The sequence below is a fragment of the Syngnathus leptorhynchus genome, chromosome 16 (genome assembly GCF_054491065.1).
Source record: "Syngnathus leptorhynchus isolate UIUO chromosome 16, UIUO_Slep, whole genome shotgun sequence".
NCBI classification, from domain to species: domain Eukaryota; kingdom Metazoa; phylum Chordata; class Actinopteri; order Syngnathiformes; family Syngnathidae; genus Syngnathus; species Syngnathus leptorhynchus.
In genome coordinates this window covers 8,006,736-8,024,225 of record NC_141210.1, presented here as the reverse complement: position 1 = coordinate 8,024,225, position 17,490 = coordinate 8,006,736, and the positions used below count along the sequence as shown (strand labels likewise).

The window sequence follows — 17,490 nt, the reverse complement described above, 5'->3', positions numbered from 1 at the left end:
ACTGTACTCATTTGCACCGTGGATGGACTCACCGGTAACCCCGCCTTCACGCTAACGTCGTCGAATCACGAGCATTAAATCCAACCAGACGCGAGTGATTCGCCAAATAGACGCAGAACTGGACCAATGGCATTGATGAAACTGCGGCCCATTTGTACTCTGCTTCCACGCATCAACAAACACTCATAATAACATCCGCCCCCTCTCCTAACCGACCAATCACATGAGACTGATTCCTGAGAAGCGGGTTTTATTTGCCTAACCCAACAAATGGGAGCTTGGTAGGCGTGTCTTCAAGGTGCAGAAGTTCGGTTGCACTGCAATGTACCAACTTTTACTACCTTAAATTAAGCTTTTAGAATAATTTATTATAATATAAATCGACGAGGCTTTTTTTTTACAGACACGAAACTAAACAAATTACACACCATTAACTGCGTACATTTGCAGCATAAATTGCGGAAATTTGCACGCCGGGTTTTAATTACGTTACAAAAGTGTTCTCGTAATCTGGGGTGTAAAGCTAGCCAGCTAGCCCGCTAGGTAGCATGTTGCTAGGCTAGCTTTCCCGGCGAAGAGCTGCTTTTTGGGATCTTACTTCTCCATCCTCACGCTCCTACCTTCGCTGACCAGAAAAGACTCCCAGGTGGGTTTTGCGTGGCAGTGTCTAGGCTATGCCTTGAATCTATGTCCGATGTATATACATGTATATATATCTCTATATTTATATCTAAATGTGTGTGATGCGGGGATGCTAGCTCGCCTACACACTACACACTTCTCTCCAGCAGCTGATGACTGTTACATGATAAACTAAGGCGCTAAATCCATACAATAATGAACTCGTTGACACTTGCTGGCTCAGAGTCGAAGGAACGTTGTGACACGATTTTGACGAGAGACCTCATTGTATCATATTTTCAATAACAGGCCGGTGTGTGTATTACCATACTGAACATTGAGGGAATGTCAAAGTTGTTTTTCTCCCGGATCACGTCATGGTTCGCGTTACAACGATGAAAACGCATTAATGTGCAGGGTAGGCGTACACAGCTTGAATTAACTTTCATTTACTTTCAGGAACCGTGAATAATGACAAATCATTTGACTCCAGAACAAAGAAAGTGTAACGAAGGCAGAAAAGCAGGAGGAGAGATGCAAAATAACAAAGTGGGTCTGAAAGAAGGCAGAAAGGAAGGAAAGAAGAAAAGTAGATCTGAGGAGGAAGACAGAAAAGCAAGAAGGAAGGAGTGAAGGGAAGAAAGCCTTCAAATTAAGATGAAGCAAATGAAGGATTGTGTGATGCATAAATAAAAAAACAGGTCTGAGGAAAGGAAGCCAAGAAGGAAGGAATGGGGGCAGAAAGAAAAAAAATCCCTGTTGGGTACGTACCTTGGTTTTAAGGTGCATTGAGTAATGCTCATCTTCTGTGGAAAGCATTCACTGACATTAAAACCGAAACATCAACAGTCTGATTCTTATTTGTAAATTGCAAAGTCAATACTTTAGGTTGTCTTCTGTGGATGAAATGAAGAACGCAGACAAATAGAACAGTAACATTCTATACTATGAGTTATCATGCTATAGAAATATTGTGAATGTTCTTTTTTTTTTTTTTAACTGCAACCTTTTTCCAGCATGCTGATGGTGGGAGGCGATGGACTGCGGCACTAGAATGAGTGTGAAGGAGCTGTGTGAGACAGATGACCTGGCCACCAGCCTGGTGCTGGACCCGCTCCTGGGCTTCACCACCCATAAAATGAAGATCAGGTAATTAATTAGCTTGTCACGGATCCTGCATGCTTAATAGACATAAGTAGAAATAGTCCAAAAGAATCTTTGAGCCACTCAGTCATGCAAAAGCATACATGACGTTTGGCCATAGAACACGTTCAACGGCAGATTTTAGTCACAGGTGGCTTTATGTGTCTAAATGTACTTTTGACGATGACCAGCCATTATTACTGATAAAAGAAATGACAATAAATGCAGAAACGTCCAAATTTTCAGTTTGCACTTTCTTCCACACATTTTGTCATATCATTAAAACCATTCTTTTCAGCCCAGCACCAGAGGTTCGTCGCTGGGGCAACTTGAAAGAGACGCTGCTGCGCTTCCAACGCACACACGACTTCAACGCCACTTTTGAGGCGCTGACGGTGGGCGGGCTGGCGGGTGACTGCTTCAACGCTTTGGGGAGCCACCGGCAGGAGCTCCTGAGGCAGCACGTATGTACTCGTACCTTTTCATCGACATCAGTTTCATTAGCATGCTCTTGGATTGTTGCCTCCTCTGGGATGTCCCTCACAGCAGTGACTTGAAATCAGGTGTAAAGGTTCCAACAAGACAGACAGAAAACCTTGAATGTACAAAATTATCCCTTAGCTTACTGTATATATTTTTCTCTGTATACTTCTCAAACACATCAGTGATCATAAGATAAAGGAAATGACTTGTGGAAAAATAATCCGCCGTTCAAAAAAGTCCACGACAAATTCTTTCTCACACGTGTGCACAGTGTTCTGAAGTCGCCCATCTTATCCACAGGTGAACCGCTACCTCAACGCCTTCCTTTTGGATAGCGGCATCCAGATTGAGTCATGTGACCGCTACTCCTCTGAGACCAATGGAGCCAAGATTTCCTCCACCAGACACTGGTGCGTCCGTACGCTGCTCCGTGGCGCTTACAAACGAAAAGGTCACTTGACAAGAGATTAATGTGTAACGTTTGTCACCGGCGGGCAGGTTTGTGGGTGAGCGCGTGGAGGTCCTTCTGGGTTGCATCGCCGAGCTGAGTCCGGCTGACAGCGCCGTGCTGCGGGCCGGTGTCAACGACTTCAGTGTCATGTACTCCACACGCAAACGCTGCGCCCAACTCTGGCTTGGACCTGCTGCCTTCATTAACCATGGTCAGTTTGGCAAGTTCAGTTTTGGAGTTGTGAATGGCGCCCTCTGCTGCCATTCTGCCTGCATTGCGTCAAGATATTGATGATTTACGATTGTGGCAGAAGATTAGTTCTAACAGTGTTATGCTGTATATGCATTGGAAACACAACTTAAAGTTATCATTTAAAAACTTCTCATTCACATCTAGAAATATATTGAGATACTTTTTAATGTCTGCTGTTTCACAATACAGAACCCTTTGACTGAATTTAGTGCCATTAAGAGGCTTTCAGTGGTTTACACCATTTGACTTGACTGTTTCCTTTCTTTCTTTTCCTTATGCTGGAAGACTGCAAGCCAAACTGCAAGGTAAGCAAACATTCATTTGTCAAACAAAACAAAGTAATGCCTAACCTGGAGAATTATTCTTATTAGCATCAGATTTTATTGTGACGCCCATTTGTTTATTTGCGTGTCTCTCGGGGACTCAAGCAACCTTTTGTCTTTCTGCAATCCCACGCCCAGTTTGTCCCTGGTGAGAAGAATGGTGCTTGCGTGGAGGTGATTCGACCCATCTCACCTGGGGAGGAGATCACGTGTTACTATGGCGCCAGCTTCTTCGGCGAAGGCAACGAGATGTGCGAGTGTTGCACCTGCGAGAAGTGCGTGGCTGCTCTTTGCCATTTCTGACCTGTTGTGACTCGTGTGTAACATACCCACGTGGACTCTCCTGTAGGAAAGGGGAAGGTCACTTCAAACACAAAGGGAAGCAGCCGCAATGCGAGGAAACAAAAGACCCCGTGGACCAGAAGTACCGCCTCCGAGAGCGCTACCGTCGCCATCAGCGAGAGAAGGGACACTTAAGCCCCAAGCCCATTCTTCCGGGATTACATTCAGGTATCCTTCTAGGGCTTTTCTCTTCACTTTGGTGTGGAACAACTGCAGGAATATCCAATCCCGCCGTACTTCGATTTATGAGTACTTTTTTTTTGGGGGGGGGGGGTAGTACCTTGTGTTGCGCGCCAAATTCAAGTGAGCCTCAGATACACTGTATCAAAAAGATTCATTCTTTTTTTTAAATGGTTTTATACAATGCAGTGCTAATTTTTTTCTTAATTAAAAAAAGATTTTACAGGGGCTGTAATTTGTGGTATTTCAATTGGTCAAGATTACAACTACTTTTCTATCTGGAAGCGTCCATTGTGACATGACCTTGTCTTTCCCTTCTAGCAATCCCGTCGAGGAACTCCTTCACCCATCAGATGCGGAAGAATGCCCTTAAAAACCGAAAGTGGAAGCAGACAAATAAGTGGAGGCGACAGAATCACAGGCTCACAAGACCCGGTGAATTGGCTGAGCCCAGGAAAGAGCGACAGACGCTGCCGCTCCTGTCACAGTGCCTGATCCGGGACCTGAGGATTAGGGTGCGGCGCCACTCGCTGGACTTTCTGCTGATCTGCAAGGATCCCAAAAGTAAAGAGAGGGCCCTCCTGCAGCAGCTGGAGCTGGTGAAGCCGAAGACAACCCCCAACGTGAAGCCTTTCTCACAAGATCTGCTTCAGAAGAACAAAAGGCGGGTCAGTGTTCCCTTAAGGAGCTCATCCAGATCCAAAAGCACGGCCAAGCTCGCCTCAGACAAAGCCTCGGGCACGATAAAGCAGGACAAAACGGAGCAAAAAAACCTGGAGTCCAGGGTCGGTCAGAGTCTTCTGGAACCTTGTAAGAAAGATTCAGAGAAGCTGCTACTATCATCACTCAAGCAATACCTGACGGTCCGACTCACAAGAATCTCAGCGCCTTGCAAGGAGGCACAGGAAACAAGTCTTGACGACCAGCACGTAAGGGAGGAGCTGAGAGGGAAGATGAGGCAGATTCAGGGCCTCAGACCACTGACTGCACAAAAATCCCAACAGAAGCAGGGACCACCCGCCCAAATTACACCCACCCCAGTTGCCCCAGCCCCAATTGTCCCAGCCCCTTGCGCCGCTGAAACTCCGAAAGGAGCGCGGGAAATGTTCAAGGCCAAAGATGAGCGACTATTACGGAAGCGACGTGCCTCAAAGAGGACCAGAGCGGACTCTTCCCATCTAGTGGAAGGTGGAAAAAACAAGATTATTGAAATCCAGACAGTCGTGGAAGAAAAAACAGCAACAGAAAAGGACAAACCCAAAGAGCACAAAGAGAAGCGAAAGCTTCGTGTGAATACATCGAGGACAGTGACAACCAGACAGAATAACTCGCACGGGGTTAAATCTCCAAATCCAGGTGATGTTGACAGTTTGGAACAGGTAACTTCCACGCCAAGCAAACCAGTACCCAACCCAAGCAATGACATCGTCCTAAAACAGGCCAGGGTCCTCCTGTGGGATATTTTGAAGAAAAGTAAAGCCTCAGCCGACGAGCAATCGGAGGGCCATGGTTGTTCTTCGGATCAGATAGAAACCCAAGCGAGCAACGATGTGGCGACGAAACAGAATGTCAGTCGGCTGCAGAAAAGCCACAAACGAGTGAAGACAAAAGCCGAGCTGAAGTCCAACAGCAGAGAAAGCAGTTTAGTCCCCTTGGCGCAGAATCCCGACCCGCCCGACACACCGGCAGCTGCCGACCTCAACCCGCTACCTCTCCAGCTGCATGTTTCGCCCAACACCATCCAGACCGCTCAGAACCTTGATGCCGTGCAGTCCAATATACCTCTGAAGAAGCGGACGTTTCGCAGTGCTGCCGAGTCGGAACAAAGTGCAGCTGCTGCTTCTGTCACGATGCGCAAAGAGGTTCCCGGCTCATCCTCAAGGCGGATATCGAGTTGTCGTCCCAAAAAGATGATCAAACGTGCCAAAAAACGCAAAGTGACGCGAGCAAAAGTCCGGAGGGTGAGCTCCACAAGGGTCTCGAGGCAAAACTACGCGGGCAGGGTGCTTCAGCATCGAGTTACCAAAGCTCCTCACAGTCGCCTTCGTAAAGTTCACAAGTTCAAATCCGAGAGGCGAGATGAAGACGACAAGCACGACCTTGTTGAGCAGGATGGAAACCATCAGAGGAAGGATGAGCAGGAGAAAGACTCACAGGCGGGGACATCAGCCTTGGAACAAAGTGACACTGAGGAGACGAAGCCAGAACTTAACTTCAGGATCCGATTCAAGAGGAGAAGAGGCAAACTGTGGGAGATGCAGAGCAACGGTTTGGATGGTCTGATCAAAACAGAAAAGAGGAAGGGAGTGGACAGTGATCCCTTTAAAGCCATCATGCATTCCGTGTCTGTGTTGAGCATGGAAATGCAGGCCGCTCAGGCCCATGTGCAAGCCTGTAAGAAGTCCAAGAGCAGACTCCTTCGCTTGAAAAAACGGGGCGAGAGGAAGAATGCCTTCACAATGTTGAAGCTGCCCAGAGAAGATTTGGGGAAAAAAACACAAGCGGAGTTTCAATGCGGGACAAGCCAGCAGTTGGACAAAACTCAAAGCAATGACATGTCGTCTGCTGTCCAAGGACCAAAAACTGAAGATAGGTTCACAAGAAGCTGCTGCCTATTTGAAAGTGAGTCGAAGCAGAAACTGGAGTCCCACTTGGGTTTGAATGGCGTTCTTCTACCGGTTCTCAAATTGCGCAGAAAGGTGGAGGACATCTGGGAGGTGGACGACATGGATGAGAAGCAGAACCAGCTCCAAGATAAAACGGAGCCATCGGTCAAAAGAGAACTTCAAGATTCCTCGTTAGCCAAGCAAATCCCGGGACTGCTGGACTTGAGCAAGGTCAGAGAGGAGCCGTTGACTCCCAAGTTGAACAATACCACGTCGCTCCTGAAAACAGACGAGCCAGAGTTGTCTTTGTCGCTGTCGCCGCTTTCCCTGTCTTGCCCTCATGACGAGGACGCAGAGAGTGCGGTCGTGGCCAACTTGATCGCAGAGAGACCGGAAGCCAGCGGCAGTAGTGGCTGGAAGCCGCGGCACAAAATAGTGTCCAAGTGTGACATGCCCACCAACTGCCTCAGTCAGTCCCTCCAACAGATCGACAGCAGCCTCTCCGAGGGTCTTTGCTCATCGCAAATTTTGGAAAAGACAGCCGTCTTGTCCGGAATTCCCAGTTCCATCATCCAGCCCCCGTCCCAGTCTCCGCCCTTCCCAACCGCGGACAATATTCTCCCGGGCGAGCCCAATTTTGCGAACTGCTGCGATGACATCCTGGACTTCCAGTATCTCAACTTTGAAGGCTACGATCAGCCACAGAATATCCTCAACTCATCGCCCTCGGATCTGTGTTCGCTGGACGCCCCTACGGATCCCTTTAGTAGCCCCCTCTCACACAGCCCCTCGGACACGTGGACCACTGAGACGCCCTACATTGGCGCTCCAAGTCCTGACAACAACTTCACCAGTGACGATCTCCAGTTCTTCCCCGCTCTGCTCCCGTCCAAGAATGATTCAGTCTCTCTGGACTGTGAGACAAAGAGTGCTTCTAGCAGAATCCCTCCCCAAGCAGGTCTGAGTTTTTCAGCACTCGCCAATCCCGAACTGGCGGGAAAGGATCGACTGCTCAGCAAGAATCCCGGAATGAGGCTGTCCAGAGAGGACTTAAAAGCTCCTTCGTCGGCGGCGGTAAGCAAACCTCGCCTATTTGGCACTCCTGCTGCACTGTCTCAGAATGCTCCTCTTTTAGTACCGCCCACCTCAAACGTCAAACCAAGCAGCAGCCAATCAAAAGTCACATCCAACCTGAAAACACATGGACCTTTCCACCGCATGAGCATTCCCAAACACCCCCAGACATTTGCCAACTGCCAGTCGAGTACGCACCGAGGCGCCCCCCAAACGAGGTGCTTCTTGCCGTCTCCGATGGCCAGCAAGTTCCTCCATCCTCAACTCTTGACGGGAAGAAATCCAAACCAGCCAGAGGATCTCTTCAACTCCCAGGAAAAGTCCTCCACTGTGATCCACAGGGTTATGAAGCTTCAGGGCGGGAACCCGAGCCAGAACTTGTACAGTGCTCCCCCCAGAGACCATGTGGCTGCTAGCGGCCACGCCACGTCCAAAACATTTGCTAGCAAATTCATGGAAAACCTTCAGCACAAAAGCAGTGTTCCTGTACAAAACGCCAGCTACTTCGCACCCTCTGCCAACCCCAGCAGGTCCAGCGTTCATTTCAACAAACACAGCTCATCCTTCCACCAAAGCTTCAGTCGAAGTAAAACGGCCTCTGAAAAGCAGGACGATGCCACTGCGACGTACAAAAACTTCTCCAACCTGCCAAGACCTTTCTTCTTCCCCACTAAAGACGCTTATTCTTACCCACAGGAGAAGACATCCAAACACGACAAGTCCACTCTGCCGGGCTCAGACAAGAACCAGCCTTGTTATCCTCAGCAGGATCCATTTGATTTCAGCTTCCCTTCGTCTCTTTCTCCAATGTCGCATCACGGCGGTCCTCAAATGAACCACAGTACGCCACCTGGTACACCGGCCTCGGCAAGTCGGACCCACCCGGCAGCGTCCTTCTCGTATGGCCCGCAGGGACCCCCTTACGTACTCAACTTCAGCGGCGACCACTCGTTGACGCTGGGCCTCAGGGACTCGCCCGAAGGTTACCCGGGACTCGGACCCGCAAACTACACCTACCACTGCTTGATGGAACCTTCGGGCACTCAGGGGCGGCTGGTTCTGGAGCCCTGCGGTTCCCAGCCGTCCAACCCGCCCCCGTTTTGCATGGGTAGCTTCTCAGGACATAAAACGGGTCCGGACGAACACTTGAAGGATGCGCACCACCAGAACCAGCCGGGCGACCACCAGGACATACCGCACTATGGGTCGACGTCTCACTCCATGGGTTCTACCAAACCCAAGCGGGTCAGGCTGGTGGTGACCGACGGAACTGTGGACCTGGACCTCCAATACTCTGACTGATCCACATTGCATAATTTTGCAAAATTGCCCGTCAAAGACCAAATAGCTGATGACCAGTCTTTGGAAGTCCCAGACTGTGACTTCATAACCGCCCTGCGGCGTCCGGCCCGTGCGCTTGGTGTGTCTGTTTTTTTATGGGCAGCTTTATGCCTCTGGTTTTCCTATCAGTCTTTTTGAACGCTTCTGATTTTGATAGCCTCAAGAATATCCTTTCTCACTGTTTGTATGCGTGCAAGGGTGATTTTAGTTGTTGAGTGGTCGCCATTGCCGACTGCGTGTGGAACGTCAGAGGTTTTTTTTTTTGTTTTTTTTTGGGTCTGAATGTTACCTAAAATTTCATGTCTAATCTGGTCAAAAATTGCTATGTGGTAGCAGCATCTGTATCAAGATTCACACTGTCGGAATTACTTCCATATCAGCATTCTATCCTTGTCTAACTTGTCATGACACTTAAATGATGATTAACTATGTGACTAAACAGCATTTTTGGCAAAGGTATGACATTGAACGAGCTTTTGAGGGTCCACGGTCGTCCATAGTAAAGCAAATAATCTATGTTGTGAGGAACCAACAGTGACCATCTTTCCATTCTTTGTGTCGACATCATTTTTGCGTTTCCATAGCAGCCTTCCATGCTGCTGTACCGTTGTGTATTTATTTGAAACCTGTTGGCCTACTTGTGGTCCTGCTTTTAAAACAAAATGGTGCTTGAACCTAATTTATACTTCACCTTGATTGTTGATTGGAGTAAATATTTTACGGTTATTTAATGGGACAAAAACCTTATCTAGCTGAATATAGAGATGACAAATATATATAAAAATCTATATTATATGACTTGTAATTAATTTCTCATCCACTGTTGTAAAACCTTATCTTGGGTCCCCCCACAATTCGCATCCTGAAAGTGTTAGTCTTACTCAAAAGGAAAACGTTTGCTTTTGAAATCTACAAAATGGCGCTTGTACACAATTAAAGACTCTCACTCCTTTTCAGATTTTACCTTCTGGTCTTGTTTTTATGTGTTTCGAAATCCAGACATCGTGGCTGCTTCATCAATGGACCTAACACTCAGAGCCGTGACTTCAGTGCCTGCCCGCACTCACCGTCGCTCGGTGCTCCCATTCTCTGTCCCGCCCTCTCCCCAATTCTGTCTTTGGTTAAATAGTGTTCCTCTCCATTCCAGTCCATTTTTGCACCTTTCCAAAGGTTCCTCCGCCCGCTCCCTGCATTTATTGTACATCGCCAGCAGTCTTGCTTGCAAAGAGGAAGGGGCTCAGAGCGGATCCCTGAGGCCATCCCACCACCACCTTGAACTCTCCTGTCACATCCACAACACACCGAGTCTTGGTAAAAGGAAATAATTTCAACTAAATATTTTCCGTGTCAATTTTATGATGACAATCGATGTGTCACAATTTCAGGCGGGGCCCTGCCCTTTCCCACATGTGGATGTTCACAGTACTGATGTAAGGTAAACATCACGTTGCACCCAAAAGTGCTGATGAAGCTGGTAGCCCTTCCTTCACATTCAGCAGCAGCTCTCACTTTCACAAAGGTTGATGACCAGCTAGCTGAATTTGATCATACAGAAGTCCAGAAATCAGGATAGACAGAGTCGTCTTCACGGTGGACTTTGATGTCTTCTTGCCCCCCCTTCACAAGAAGCATTGCGGCAATAGCTTCCCCCATTATCGGAAACTGTTCGCTCATGTCGAGAATTGCCGCTAATCTGCTCCATCTCCCTTTCATTGCCTCATCGCTCTCGTTTTGGCTCTGTCCAAACATCAAAGACGGGGAGGGAATGAGAGCGAAAGCAAAGCAAAGGGGGTATGCCCAGGATGGAGCTGCAGAAGGGGAGGGAGGGGGAGGGATGGGGCGAGCGAGCTAGAGAGCAGCGAGTGAGTGTCACTCCGGGAGGAGGACGGGATAAACGTTCCTCCATCCCATCGAGGAGGAGGAGGAGAGAAGAGAGAGGAGGCAACCTGGTTACCACGGCGCCCACTCTTCTCATTCTTCTGTCTTCCACTTTTTTTTTTTCTTTTTTTCCCCACTCTGCTCTCTCTCCTCCCCAACAGCAGCGTCTTGGCTTGTCGCCTCCTCCGGACTTCTCTTCTTCACATTCGCCATCATCATCAAGAGGAGCTCGACAAGACAGTAAGAACCTCTTCAACGTTGGTACTACTCTGTGTGATTGTGTGTTGTGCGAGTGAGCGTTGGGGGTGCCCTGGAGCAAGGCAGCCCAGATGCTGCATAGCAGCCGAATGCTAGCGTAGTGCTGAGTGGTGTGTGTGTGTATATAAGTGGAGCAGCTGCTGCTGCTTCATGTCACATCTTTGAAGTCCCGCCCACGTACAGTATGGATGTATGTTAAAGGAGGGGGGGGGGGTCGTGAAAAAAAGGCCAACTGGTGCATAAAATAACACCTAAGCAGTGTGGGAACAATATGGTGGCATTGTGTGTTGAATTTTAAAAGCTACAGTGGGAAGCCCCAAAATGTGCTGCACACATGGATGGCGATACGTGAGACTTTGGCTGAGTGAGCATCTGCAAGGATCTGCTCTGACTCAATTTTGGAGCTCATCTGTAGAAAATGGCTGGCAAAATTGTACTTGTGGAAACAGCGTGGCAACAGTGTGGTTGTTTGCCATCTTGCGTGTGATGTATTGATTTGTATGTTTGACAAGAGACTCACCAAAAGATGGAAAAATGAGCCTGAAAGATCAAGCGAATTTGTAGAGAAAATCTCAAGAGACATCCGCAAATCCTGAGAGACTTTGGCTCAGGATTAATGCTCAATGATTTTTGTTTGGTTTAGGCAAACCGGTGCAGGAAAATTCCTCCTGATAACTGCATAGAACCAATTTGGTTCACACGTGCATTTTTGTGTGTTTCTCGTGCTAAAAATTTGCCTGGAAAATATCAGTGGAGTTGTGTGCAAATCTCACAAAAGTAGTGAACGTACACATATGAGATAGAGATACTTCCATACAGGACGAGTAGGATAAAAAAAAAAAAATGGATGGTTAGAAAATCATCTGGCATAATTTTGAACCTTTGCCTTTAGCGTTAAAAAATAAATAAACAAACAAATGAATCAAATTAAAGCCTTGCAACACCTCCATCCTGGTGGCATTGTCCCGAGTGACGTTCAAGAGCGTTTGTCACCTACACTGGCTTGCTATTGTTCCGCCACAGCCGGATGAGTCAGTGGCTTGCGCCAGTCAAAGTTCACATCAGCTGATGATGTCATTGCCAGGCCCGGCTTGCGAGAGCGCCAGACTCCATAGTCCGCTTTGCAGATTGAGCAAAATGACGACGCATTAGTTAGCAATCCTTGACGACTTTTTGGGACTACAACAGCAATCTGGTGACACACAAAAAGAAAACATCGAGTTGATCTTTTTTGCCTTCCGCAAGTCCCTTTTCACAGCTGTATTTTCTTCTTCCCTGAATTCCATTTCACACCAATTTAGTTCTTCACAGAAGTGGATTTTCCTGACCGGGGGTCTTGTAACCCCCTTTCACACCGCTGCCATGTGCCCTCATTCTGATACTACCGGAGGAAATTGGACAGCGTCCTGGCTGGAGATGAAAGCTGATTAATTAGCATAAATTGGCTGATTTGCTGAGGAATGCAATAGCGTCGGGGCATGGGAAGTACAAAAAAGTCAGGGACGGGTTTATCGACAGCTCGTCAATGAGCTCTCAGGCTTTCCTTCCAGCTTCTCCCGCTTTTATTTGTCGGAGCGCCTCGCCTTTCTTTGCAATATTTGCTTGGCTGCTCAGGGGGGGGGGTACTTCATAACTCCAGATTTAGCCAGCGCCTTCGCTCGCGCTCTCGCTCTTCCCTTTTCCCGCCGTCGGTTAACGACCGATCTGGGACAGGAAGCCTCCCCAGCGCTCTGTCCTACTTCGGTGCTGCCGCTCAGGCTCATTCGACTGATTTAGCGCCGTCCGCATGGCCTCGACGTTTGGGCCTATTTGGGACGCTTTCACTCTGGTGGACGAATGGTGTTTCTTCAGGTTCCATTTTCCTTTCACACAAATACCGTCCCGCGTCTGATATGACCTCTGAGCCCAGGTCACACACATTGTCCATGTTGCTACCATTCACACAGATTTGTGATGAGCGACTCGTGGGTGTTAAACTTCACTGGTCCGGATTGCCCCCTTTCACGCAACTGCCGTCTGGCTTCCCTTATTATTCTGCTACTACGTCTGACACAAGTCGGGCAAAATGACAATTGCTTCCAACCCCCCAGGGTGGGACAAGTGAGTGATGGTTGTAACACCTTTTTATATCAAGATCCTCTACCCCCTTCCACGCGGCTTCCACCGTCCTGCCTCTGATATCAGCTCATAAGCTGGGAAATTCACACTCGTTGCCGTGCCGGTGTGCGCACACACACGCACGCAATGAAGTCACTCTCAGTTTATTGGGGCTAATGACTCTATTGAGCTGCGAGGGGGAGGTTGCAGAGGGTTAGGGGGGCCGCGGGGGTTGTATCCCACCACCGTGGCATCATCAAATTGGTGCTTCTATATTTAGCTGCAGCGGACGGGCCGAAAGGACCACGTTTGGGCGCGTGTGTGTGTGTCATGGTTTTGGTTACAGATTTTCTCGTTGCATTCAAGTCCGGCGGGTGACACGCACGCTCATTTCTCCGCCGTAACGCTCCGAACGGAGGAATTAGCTGCCATGCTGGGAGGAGTTTCTCACACTCACTGCAGTGCTTCATCTTTGCTGCCGTATGCGTGTCAAACGCTGCATAAAGGATCAAAGAAAATCTCTGTATGGATTATTTCATTTTTTTTCCACAAGGCTTTAAATACATCAGCAAACCAGCTGGAAAGCTTGTGTTGTGTAGTATGCCTGTGTAAAAGGTGGCGATAAAAAAAACACATTGATAAAGGTTTACCTGCATCAGTGTATAATTATCACAATGCATTCATTTGACAATGTCTTTCAACGAACCTGTAATGTGTATTTGAATCTTCCAGTCTTTCCTCTGGTAAAAGCCATCCGTTGAACTTCTGTTTGGAGGCTTTTTTTTTCCCCCTTTGTCAGCAAAGTCCGCATAATGGGCCAAATCAATGGTCGCTCCTCCCAGCATTCACTTATCCGACATGGAGAGGAGTTATTTTTGCCTCCTCCTCCAGTGCGCTTGTCACGCGTTTGTCTTCTTGTGCCAGCAGCAGTGGGCACCTGTGGGTGTTTATTCATTTAGTCAGAACTTTATGATGACGAAGCAGCAGGAAAAGCGTTTGGCATTCTCGCTGCGGTGATAAACGACACTTATAATGTGGTTAAATTGGTGAACAGACTTGGAAATCTACAATTTAGAGTTGCGGCATGAATGATGAGCTTCTACTTTGATACAAGTATTTGTACCGGTACTTGAGTACATTAAACTTCAAATCAACTTCAATTCGGTCCTGCTAAGTTTCTCTCTGCAACTCTTTTCAACAGGAAACAAATGTAGAAAACTTCCCGTTTGTCCTGTTTTTGTTAGCACCCGGTGTTAATATTTCACAGCGCTTCATATGTTCAGGCAGCCTCACGGCCCGCGGCTACACCCTCCGCCGTTCACTTATGGATGAGCTCGGCCCCCCTGCGGGCCGCCGGCGGGTATGGCCGGCCAGCGAGTCTCAGTGAGCGTGCGTTCCATGCGAGCGGCCAAGCGCTCCTGTGGAGACCGAGCGCAGCTAATGAATTACGAGGCTATTTGCGAGGGATCGCAGCTCTCGGTGGACCGCGGCGTCGTTGTGGCTTCTCCAGAGGATAGGAAGACTTTCACACGCCGCTTGTAGGATGGCAGTCGAGCAAAAGTTGCCACGATAGCTGCTAGTTTCTTTGACGAGGTCAAAGGTCCATTTTGGACTGTCTTTCAGTGAAGCTGGCATCAGGCACTTTTCAGGGACTCTCCTGACAAAATGCGCCCAAATTGGACAACTTCCTGTTCCATTCTGGGCGTGGTTTCTTCAATGCGTTCTGTTATATAAATACACCAAATTTCAAGTATATCGATGAAATTGGTTTTTTTTTCAAAGAGCATGACTGACTGAAGGAATTTGCCCAATATAACAACTTGAACTCAACATGCTCGACATACCCTTCAATTCCAAACACGGACTTGAGACTTTTTCATGCATCCCATTGGACATGTCTTTCCAGTTTCACTTTGAGAGCCACAAGATGACAGGATGCAATTGCAGTTCAAGATTCAAGATTCAAGAAGAATATATTCGCCATGTTTGAGTTCAATTACCGTATTTTCCAGACGATAAGTCAGAATCTTTTTCATAGTTTGGCTGGAGGTGCGACTTATACTCAGGAGCGACTCGTGAAATTATTAACACATTATTACTTGATCATTAACAGATTACTTTCTTACTAGTATATCACTTCACATGTTATTTTCACACTAAACCGTATGAGGGCGCTCTAAGCCTCTGGAATAATTGGAACTGCTACTGACTAGGAGTCTGACGTCAGCGACGTACAAGAGAAAGCGCAGCGTCTACTTCCGGAGTCAGGGGAGTTGTTTATATGTGACACAAAGGATGAAGATTTCGATGGATTTAATGATTTAGAGTGACACAGATGGTTCGACAAACTTGTTTATGTTGTAGTTATTTGAATAACTCTTAATATGTTATGTCAGGCACGTTCTCAGTTCCTCGTTTGTGTAACGTTAGCATACCGTACCATTCAGCCTGTTGTTGACTATTCATGTCTGTTCTTGGTGTTGGTGTTGTATTTTGTCAAATAAATTTCCCCCCAAAAATGCGACTTATATGTGTTTTCCTCTTCTTTATTATGCATTTTATGGCTGGTGCGCCTTGTACTCCGGAACGACTTATAGTCCAGAAAATAGGGTAAATGAGATTTCACGCTCAGGAAGTAAAAGTAAATTCAGGCGATATAGTCATTATGTCAGTATATGTTGAAAATACTTTTTATGACATTTCTGTTCAGTAGTGTGCTTTTTCTAATGTCTGATTATAGCATATTTAGGTGTCCTGATAGATGCCTGTCTATTTTTTCATGAATTGTCGTGATACGATCGTGTTCTGGCTCACATTCCTGCCACGGGTTAATTGACAGGGAACCTTTTGTTGTAAGGGTCTGTCCGCTGTCTTGTGATAATAAATTTTGCACCCGCTGAGTTCATTAATAACAACATGGTGCAGCTGACAGCTTCCGTTTATGACATCCATGAATTGAAAAAGTCCTCTGTGGCACCTTTGTGTGCTTTGCGTTTGTGCAGCCCTCTCAGAGACTCTCCAGTTTTGGCGTGGGGGGACTCCTGGCGACTCTGATGGGACGCGCCGACACTCAGGCATCAGAGGCACTGACGTCTTGTGGCTTTATTGTTGGGATGCTTCCGATGAGTCAGGGTCCGTCGAGAGGCGCTTGTGGGACGCCGGGCGGCGCTGACTGAGGCTGATGCTCACAATTTCAAATTTCCATATCCCCATTATAGTGAGCAGAAGGATTGCGGTTATCAGCATGAGCGCCATGTCAGAAAATTAGCCAGAGTTGTTTCAGCTAAACGAAAGTCGAAGGCAATTATCAACATCTGAAATTAACCGTATAGAACAATACAAAAAGGAATGTGGAAATGTGCTGAAACATGCCTTCCACTGCGTTTGGGAGAAGCGTAGCGCAAGCGTCCGACCTCACCCTCTTTGCGGTCTTCTACGGTTTGTTCAGTAGAGGCCGTCGCCACTCGTCCCCCGAGTAGAACTGTTGCGTCACGAGCCGGGTAAAAGAAGACCATGTGTGACTTTGTTGGTCCCTGCGGAACCAGGCGGATGATTATGTGATGTCCTCGGTGACCTGAAGCTCTCACAGGTGACAACTTAAGAATGTCCTGGATGTCACACGTGTACGCACCAGTGTAACGCACACTCAATCACACAAACTGACCTTGTTTTTTTTGTGTGTACGACCGTGTCAAACAAGCAGTCAGGCAAATTGGCCGCTCCACTTTTTCACAAGCAGAAAGTGGGCCGATGTGTTCTTTGGAAGTTTGTCCTGGGGACCGAGAGAAGGAGAAGCTCTATCTATACAAGTGTCCTAGATAGACGTGAGGGCAGAGCAAGCATGACGAAGATGCCTTTGAGTGGCACGCAAAGAAAAAAATCAACCTCGCTCATCTACTCCCATTTTTTGGACACCCTCTTCTTGTACTAATCTACTATTACATATTAATGAGTGCTATCTTTTTTTGCATTTAAAAATTAGCGTACGTTATGCTGGCCCCCGTCTGGCACTATTACCGAAGGGTTAGCGGGGCTAATACGCTTTTTAAAATGCCGCTGAGATGAGTGAACGGTTTGACCCCGCAGTGGAAATGGGTCTCGGAGGAGTGTCGGTAGAAGGATGGATGGATGACGGACAAATGATCAGGCCCAGATTAGCATGGCTACTTGGATCTTGTCATTACTTTCTTTTTTCTTGTTGGGAAATGGCTATGAACCGATGCTGACCTTAGCATGTATTAGGCATAGCATAAGTTGTGTGGGTTTTCTTTTGCTATAGTTTTATTGCCCATTCACGTAGTCCCTGGAAATGTTGTCCTTCCTGTGCAGGATCAGCCCAAGAATGATGGCGTCGGGGTCACCTTTGCTGTCGCCATGACGATGCCCTTCAGCCCGCTGACCAGCGACGAGGAGCACCAAAGGATGCTGGGAAACAGCAGAC

The 17,490-nt window shown here is 47.6% G+C and overlaps 1 protein-coding gene across 1 annotated transcript; it reads left to right on the top strand.

Annotated features, from left to right (window-relative positions):
• The first annotated feature begins 292 nt into the window (after positions 1-292).
• kmt5c (lysine methyltransferase 5C) lies at positions 293-9,779 on the top strand. Its single transcript, XM_085934318.1, has 9 exons — positions 293-646; positions 1,638-1,770; positions 2,063-2,228; positions 2,548-2,657; positions 2,746-2,909; positions 3,236-3,255; positions 3,412-3,548; positions 3,623-3,783; positions 4,117-9,779. The coding sequence occupies exons 2-9, from the start codon at positions 1,658-1,660 to the stop codon at positions 8,775-8,777; spliced, it is 5,532 nt and encodes a 1,843-aa protein (XP_085790444.1). The 5' UTR covers positions 293-646; positions 1,638-1,657; the 3' UTR covers positions 8,778-9,779.
• The last annotated feature ends 7,711 nt before the right edge of the window (positions 9,780-17,490 follow it).

Excerpts from the sequence above, each read along its gene's own strand:
- kmt5c (XM_085934318.1), top strand. The coding sequence starts at position 1,658 with ATGGACTGCGGCACTAGAATGAGTGTGAAGGAGCTGTGTGAGACAGAT. Across the intron at positions 2,229-2,547 it reads AGGAGCTCCTGAGGCAGCAC|GTGAACCGCTACCTCAACGC; the intron begins GTATGTACTCGT and ends TCTTATCCACAG. Across the intron at positions 3,256-3,411 it reads ACTGCAAGCCAAACTGCAAG|TTTGTCCCTGGTGAGAAGAA; the intron begins GTAAGCAAACAT and ends TCCCACGCCCAG.